This window comes from Atta colombica, unplaced genomic scaffold, assembly GCF_001594045.1.
Source record: "Atta colombica isolate Treedump-2 unplaced genomic scaffold, Acol1.0 scaffold38, whole genome shotgun sequence".
Classification (NCBI taxonomy): Eukaryota; Metazoa; Arthropoda; class Insecta; order Hymenoptera; family Formicidae; genus Atta; species Atta colombica.
In genome coordinates, this window is record NW_017259490.1 from 2,637,657 (window position 1) to 2,646,484 (window position 8,828).

The 8,828-nt window shown below is 39.1% G+C and overlaps 1 protein-coding gene across 2 annotated transcripts in view; it reads left to right on the plus strand.

Moving 5' to 3' along the window:
* LOC108691019 (mothers against decapentaplegic homolog 6) overlaps positions 1–8,610 on the plus strand; it is a 54,787-nt gene extending 46,177 nt beyond the window's left edge. For both annotated transcript variants that reach the window (XM_018198628.1, XM_018198629.1), the window contains 2 exons: positions 6,980–7,180; positions 7,418–8,610. In XM_018198628.1, the coding sequence (XP_018054117.1) occupies positions 6,980–7,180; positions 7,418–7,758 (542 nt within the window). In that variant the 3' untranslated portion in view covers positions 7,759–8,610. The remainder of the gene's footprint in view (positions 1–6,979; positions 7,181–7,417) is intronic.
* The last annotated feature ends 218 nt before the right edge of the window (positions 8,611–8,828 follow it).

An 8,828-nucleotide genomic window follows, 5' to 3' on the forward strand; every position in this document is an offset into this window, starting at 1 on the left:
ATCGGCATACGCGACACGGCCGCTGCCTTTATTACCTTTACCGTATTGTCGTCGACCCCAATGCGTGCGCTTATCCCTGGTCGGCACGCGTGCACGCGTACCCTCGCGAACGAATGGATTGCGGAATTCTTTTCTTCTTTTTCGAATAGATAGATACGCGAGAATCAGGATCGAGATTAGAAAGATCCAGCGAGCGAAGTGGATTTATGCCCTTTTTTATCAATGAGATTAAATTTTCATCTCAACTTACTAATCCTTCATCTAATCTTTTTCTAAGAATTCTTAGAATTAGAAAAAACATGAGTTAATTAAACCGAGATTAAAATTAAATTATATTGGTAGAAAAACGGACGCTTTTGATCGAAGAAAAGATAGACGAGAAGGAAAAATATAGACAAACGATTCAATTGGAAATATGTAATGTTATGAAATTCAATTGCAGAGATTAACGCGAGATTAGTGAAGAAGATATGAAAGGCGAAGAAGATGTTTTGTCACGCGATTTGCGTCACTATTTTTTTTCGTAATTTTCTGCACAGAGATTTCAAGAGGTCTGACTGTATGATTTATTTCTGATAAACAAACGCGTGATAAAAATAATTAAAATACGATGCTTTAAATTTTTATTCTAACCTGTTTTTGTGACTCTTTTTATATAAGAGATATCATTTTACATCATATATCACGTAGTTCGCAAGTTTTTCATCGCGATGAATGAAAGATGGAAATCTTACAACTCTTAAAGTACTTTTTCTACATTCCATATATATTCTCTCAGTTTTGTATTGATACTTATCTTTTTATACTGGCTTATCTTTTTATGTGCACGATTTTTGATACACGGAACAACCGTGATCGTCATCGTGCGTGTGCACCTACATTACGCAGTTACTTGACCGGCCATGCTAAGGTTGAGAATCTTATCTAAGTAAGCTTCAGGGTATTTGACCCAAGGGGAAACACATTGGCACTCTGATGGCTTTGCATCGGTCGTTTGCGATCTGCTTAAAGCGCTGTTCACAATTGGCTTTTGTTATCGACCGAAGCGACATGAAACGCGGACACGACGACGTCGCGCAGATAGAATTGATGTTAACTCTTCTAAAAAATGCACGGATTGTAAAATCACAGCGATTCTCCCCGTCTATTTCGTTTCTTCCTCGTCCGAACACAAATCGAATTCACGTGCGCATGAAACCAGGCAAATATAAATCTCGCTGGATTAATTTACGATCGTAAAATATCAGGCCGATCAAAACAACGCTCCCTCCGGGGCAAGCCGTACGCAAGTCGCGTCGGGGGCGAAATGGAAGGCCGCCGGGCATTATTCTTGCAGATCGCGGTGGCGTGGCGCGTCGATAAGTAATTGCATCCAATCTTCCTGAAATTCGCTTTCGGGCTGTTCCGCTTCTTCCGCGTCTCTTTCTCTCACTCACCCCGAAATTTATTATCGGAAAGGCCGCTCGCGCGCTCCCGATGATTTATTATGAACGGTCCCGTGAGCGCTTCTTTTTCTAGCATCTGGATTTATTCGCGTGCGTCGCGACACTGGACAAGTGCGAGCCGTAATCTCATGGAATACTTTTTTTTTTCTAGAAGTAATGTGTAATAAATGGAAATTTTGCACAAACTTGATCCGATAAATAATTGATCAATTCTGTAATGGACGATTCAGCTGGCTTTCATTGGGCGATCTCAATTACGTTTTTTGACATTGGAAAGAAAATCGGGTTGTATTGAAATTCTATTTAAAAATGGATAAATCATTTTTTGATTCCATCTTATAATTATAATTTTAGTTGAGATAAGAAAAAGTTTTCTCAGTGTGTACGTAAGTATAAACCCTTTCTCTCTTCCTTTTCCCTCTTTCACGATCGCGACTTTGTTTATTTAAAGCCTATTCTATAATTGCATAAACATAATTGTAAGTGATTATAATTGATCGATTGAATATGAGGAGAATACTCGACTGTGATTGTTCAATTTTTACGATCACTAAGTTCAGCTCAATTACAGAGTTTATTAAGTTTAATATCCACTTTTATTTTACAATTTTAGTTTCATCATTTATGCCTCATCTTACAAGATGTATATGTACGCGTTCTGTGTCAAAGCGGCGATGGGGCGGTAGCAACAGCAGCAGAATCAACTGCAGCAGCGATGGTATCGCATTCCAAACGAAACTCCAGACACTTTAGCCGACGCTGTCGCGTGTCTCGGGACGGCGAGCGTTATTTTTCTCCCATCCATGTTTACACACGCTCCCGTGCAAACACCTTGCATATCGCTCCGCGTGGCGATTGGTATGCGACTGGGAAGGTCGACACTCGAGATCTGAGCGTACGCTGCAAACGATAAATATCTGCGCGACCAACTTCAAATTGGCCATTAGATGGATCCTTTCCAATCGCGACACACTGGATCGCGAAGTTGGCGCGCTGTGCAATAAAAAAAATATAATGATAGTAGCACTCTTTTTTTTTTAGTTCTATGGTTCCTTGTCAAAATAAAAAAAATTTCAACAATGTAGAAGACATCGCTTGGAAAAGAAGTGTTGTGCTAATAATTTTAATTATTATATTATAATTCCTGCGATATTTCTCGTTAATTTTAGCTCTCAAAATTCTATGCTCTACATTTTAATAGAGAGTTGCGGCTACTTTTTCAATTTTGGTTTTTTTATACTAAAAATAATATTTTTACAGTACAAAAAATGCGGAAGTCTTTTTTATTTTTAAAAAGAACTGTACAACTCTAATGAAAAGCGCTACTGGAACTGTCAATTTTTTTTTATTAATTTAACGAACTGGAAGTTATCTGCACTGCCTGACAGTGCAAAGAACGGTGGAATAATTCTCGTGGCATGGCGCGGTCGCCGGCACCGATTCATTGAGAGATTTTTCTTAGCCGAGCTGAAATCCTTGAAAACGAGAACGATTACGAAAATAAAAGACTCGCGGACGTACGTCGCGACGTGAAATAATACGTCTGTCTCTCTCCCTCTTCCTCTCTATCTCGGATATAGAGAAATGAGGACACTTAAGAGTCGCGGCAAGCTGCAGTCAATTCCGTAATTGCTTCTTTATCGTGATCTTCAGAGAACCGACAGAATTGCTTTATTACAGGGCTGTCGGTCTGCTTCCAATTTTCCGAGCCACATACGCCGCTCGCCGCGCGTCTCTGCGTGGCCCACATTTAGTGACTGCGTTTATTGTATCGCGCGCGCGCGCGCGCGCGCGGGACGCACCTCGCGATTCTCGCTAACTCGTCCGCTCGTTTCCTCCCCGTGGCATTTATCTTCATGATTTATCCCTCCCCCCCTAGCGACGCGATCGTCGAATCGAGAAGCGCCAACATCGAGAATTCCGACAGCAAATGACGGATTTAATGCGCTCGCTGTACCTATTAAATTAAATTGTCCATTTCCGTACGCTTGAAACTCGCGAAATCTCCTCGTTAAATCACTTGGAACCTCGAAACACAATCTCTCGATGCGTCGTAAGTACCTCGATGCATCAAAAGAAAGCGAGTAGATCTGCTTTTTGTTGCTGTCTCTGAACTACACTAAAACTTTTCCATTTTGTTTTGGTCAAACTTCAAATAGATATATAATCTATTTTTTATTTATTTTTTTATGCATCTATTTGTATTTTAAGTACATATTGAAAACAATGTTTTGTTGCATTAATTGAAATTTAGGTACAATAGATTCAATCAGAAAGGTGCTAGTCAAAACATTTAAATGTATTCCAGTTGAGATAATCAGAAATTCAATTATGATTCATATGATCAGAATTCGTTTTGTAATTTGTTTGTACTTCTTGTTAATCAACCAGAATATTTTTCTCAGTGTGATAGATTCAGAAACGTACATGCAAATCAGACACTTTAAAGCCTGCGGCATACAATGCGTTCTTTCCTGTTTGCGTTTTAATAGATTATTAGAAATTCTTTGTTGTGTATGATATAATTGTAATAATTTAATTATAAAACGTAAGAAATCCAGCAGGAAAATGCATTATATGGCCGCAACCTTTACAATTAATCTATCAAACATTCTAGTCGAGATAATCAGAAATTCAATTACGATAACTAGAACTCTGATTACGAGTAGAACTTTTTGTTTGTACTTCTTGTTGATATAATCAAAACATTTTGTTCAATGCAACAAGTGTACTCTATATAGTTCAGCCACAAAGAACAGACCTCTCTCTCCTCGCGATCCCTTAAATATCCAGAGGATTTTCAGTAACGACAGTCAGTCGCCTCTCGAGACACCCTGTATATCCGGCGTATCTACCTCGCGGTTGATTTCGCGCTTCTGGTCCGCGATGCGATAACTCGATGGGGGAATAAAACGCACAATGCGACGGCGGCAGTCAGAAACTGCTGAAAGACCGCAGACGATCGCAGATAAACATGAAAATTCGACGGTGACGACGACGACGACGACGGTGGCAACGGCGGGCGACGCGACAGGCGTCCTTGCTCCAACCACTCGCGCTACTACCGATGACGTAATCGTCGCGATACCCCGCAATCTTGGCGCCGCGGTAAACTCGTAATATCTATTTTTATCTGTGGTGGAAGCAAGGGGCTCCCCGATTCCCCGCCGCCGTCGCCCGCCTGCGTCTCATCTTTCTCTTTCCCGTGCGTGACGCTGCTCTACGCACACACATGTCAGCTCGTCGTAGAGCCGTGAGAAGAGAGAGCCAGGCCTCGAGATGTCCGAGCGGGACCTCGGAAATCGAACGATGTTTATTGCGGTCGCGATAAGGTGTTTTCGGTCGCATCGCGCATTTTCGTGCCATAGCTTACGATCTGATGAATTTCTGAATCTTCTTGTTGTTCTTTTGGCTTCCGGGACTCTGCTACACTCGTCGATCGCGTTACCGATCATCGGCAAGAAATCGCAAATGTAGGAGATCATCTTCAACGGCTGCGCGCTAGGTGACGCAAAATTGTTCGGAATTACGTCGCGGAGCGGAAGAGTGTAGAAAAAGAGTAAACAAAGGATTTTAACATATTTAATTGATGTTATTTTTTGTATATTTGCATGAATAGAATTATCATCTAGATTTATTTATTAAAAACTCTTCAAAAAGTTTATTTTTATTTATTAATATGATAAAAATGATAATAAAAAATGATAAAAATAATTCAAATTGGATATAATTCGATTATGAATTTAAAATTAATCGTCTAACATTCTACACAAGAAATTGTATTACTCAACGTGAATTGAAAATTATTTCACATGTTTATTATTTAAAATAATTATAACAAAAGCTTTCATTGACATCATAATTTGTAATGGCTTTTTCATTCTGAACTTAAAATGAATCTTAATTTATATTTTATTTATATTTTATAATATTATATGTTATTAAATATAAAATAAATAATGATAAATGTCAAATTGATGAAAGTAAAGATTAAAATAATATTTAATATCGAATCAATAAAAATATAGGGAAAAATTATTATTATATTAATATTAAATGATCCTCCATAATATTAAATATTAAATCGATAAGAATAATATTAAGACTGTGTATAACACGACGTGCTAAGACGTTAACACCGATGACCGTGTTAACATTAATCCGTGACTGTCTCGTGTCATTGTATTCTGGGCTCGAAACAAATCGGCACTCGATGTTGCACCATCGTACGGTGCGTCTTGTGTCTTCCTCCGTCTCCGAATTCTTATTTCACTCGGCCGCTACGTCCGGCCTGCGGGATCCTGGCGCCGATCCCAGGCGGCGGTGACGCCGCCGGAGACGCTGTAACGATGAAAAGCGTGGGAGATTTGCCGGCGTTTCTTTGTAACCTCGGTTTCTCCCGGCATAAACCTCTTTACCGGAAAGGACCATTCGTTAACAAAGAATCCCGAAAGAGAAGCGTCTCGTCGGGCCGACATCCGGTAGATAAAATGTTTGGAAAATCATGCGTTTCGAATATTATTTTTGACACGATTAGACGAAAGACAACAATGCTCTAACCTTTTACGGTCATATAAGTGTATAATCCGAGTTATGCTCGATAAAGCATTTTTACTGATTGTTAAGTGGGTCATGTTTCATACCTGAAATGTGCAGCGATTATTATTTACAGACATAACAGGGCAGATAAGAAAAATAGTTTTTGAATAGTAGCGATGAGAAATAGATTTAATCTTTTTTTCTGAATTGACAATAATAGCGGAAGTCTCGGTATTATTCTTCTTGACTGGAGCTAGACAGAAGAGAAAGACTTAGAAGTATCCTGTGCTGTATCTTGCTTCTGCCTGCGACTGTGTTTCGATTACATCGCCAGAACTGAAAATCTATACGTAACGTATTGTAGATTTTTAGTATTGACGCTGTATATCGGAAATTTGGAACATGACTTATTATAACAAATTTGGTTGGACTCATCCAGTACATTCTGGTGTACATTAAAACTATCATACATAGCTTGATGCGTGTTTAATTAAATATAGAATATTTGATTGAGTTTTGGTTAAAAATCCACGAAATCTTCAATACATATTATTGTGCTGTTATTATTTTATATAATTCGAATATTTATATTTTATTTTTATACTCAGGTTAAATCACCGTCATGCAAAAGCAGCTTAACAAAAGGCTTTTGAAAGATCATTACATTCTACCATAAAATATATAGAAAAATTCTTAGATCTTCTTTTTACATTTTTTTTTTTTAGCATATTATGCATTCATACTATTTCGCATTTATTTATCACAATTCGATCGTATTTTAGAAGAAGAAATTTAATATACTTGATACAATTGCACCAATAACGACTTTTTAATTCAATAAATGACAAGCAGGTGTGTGACAAAAAAAATATAAGTAGTGCAAAAAAAAATACTGAATGTAAACGATGTACGGTCATTGATTGATGACAAACAATAGCAACACTTATGATATTTTAGATCAATTTTAAATGTCCCTTTTTTTTTATTATTTATAGGTGAGACAGGACAGAGGGAATGGTGCACCTTGGCGTATTGGGAATTGGGCAGCCGAGTTGGTCGTTTGTATCCCGTGGAACCATCGACAGTGAACGTCTTCGACTCTCTTCATGATGGCGACGGTCTCTGTTTAGCGACTCTGGTTGAAAATCACAATGCTCCGCCCGCGGTCCAGCGTACGCGCAGCAAAATCGGCCTTGGTAAGTCCAATCTCAGAAATTCTTTTTCAAGACTTGGTTTATTTTACTCTATCATATTCTTCATAATCCCATCTAAAGAATTTAGAGAGTATATGAAACACTTTTAATTCTTCATTGTACAACTTATATTTAAAATAAAAAATATTTTTAAAGAGAATAATGTATATTCACTTGATAGTAATTCCTAAAGATTTCAATATATAGATAGATAAGAAAAATTCCATTTTTTTGTCGTAGGGCTAACGCTCAGTCAGGAAGCGGACGGTGTATGGGCGTACAATCGGTCGGAGAGCCCAATCTTCGTGAACTCGCCCACCCTGGACGATCCGGAATCGAGGACGTTACTAGTTTACCGGGTGCCACCGGGTTTCTGTCTCAACATCTTTGACAGCGCCAAGATCATGCAGCTTCCATACGGCAGCGGCGGTGGTCAGGCCGCTGGTTTTACCGCCTCCGGCCCCATCGACATTTACTCCGTCCGCATCAGCTTTGCCAAAGGCTGGGGACCCAAGTATTCGCGACAGGAAGTCACTTCCTGTCCGTGTTGGCTCGAGGTGCTCCTGGCGCCGTGTAGGTGATCATCCCCAAGACTGGCCAGGCCGAAGAGTATCATCAAGTCCCGTTTTCAATTCGCGCCTCTTGCTCCTCCTCGTCGTCATCGTCGTCGTCGTTGTTCTTGGAGAGGATCGGTGATAATGATGCGGCGACCGTGGCCTTTAGCTCCGTCCTAGCGAGAGCTGTGTTAATAATAAATAAAAAGAACACGTGTGTGTGCGCCGGGGGCGATCCTCAGTGGCACGTGCCGGGGTCGTCCCAACAACCCCAGCAGTCTTACCAAAGTACACGCCGTTAAAATAATACGTTTAGGAACAACGTCACGTTTCACTTTCGTTAATAGAATGAGAGACGGGAATAAACGAGATCGTTCGCGAGCGTGTTCATCGAGCGCGTATGAACGGAGAGATTCACATCGAGACTTATACGAATGGGACTTAGGATCATTATGATGCGTGCGTTTGATTCGTAGTTCTTTTTTAATTTTATTCTCTGATCGCTTAGGCGTCGATGCTATTCTCGAGATTCGTGTGAGAATTTCCGACAGAGGAAGCGCAGAGAGTCGGGCTTCCGATAGGTCTAGTCACTTGCGTTTATGGTCTACGCGCGCTAGCTCGCGAATCGCGCGCGTGGATTCTGAATTCAACATGGCAGGGAAAATTCTTAGTCTCGTAAAGATGAAGCATGAAGCAAAGAGTAACATCGACGAAACAGAGAGGATAAACAATACATAGATAGAGAGTATCTTTCATGATCGCTCTTTGAAAAATATTTTTTGGATAATCGCTTTTGTCAGTTGTTTAAAAAAATTCAGAGAACAGCAGATTTATTGGCATTTAATAATAAACAAAGAAGATAGTTATCCAATACACATAGTACAGAAAATAATTGAACATCCAGCTGTTCTTTGATAATTTTTGATAAGTTAAAAAGAAACTTATCATGAATTTTTTTGTATATAAACTCGTTACATTTCGTAGAACTTATGTTATTGACAAAAAAGATTAATTAATTAATTAATTAAACGTAAAGTTTTAGAATTTTGTGAAAAAATAATCATGCTATATTAATCATATTTGATATATATATATAT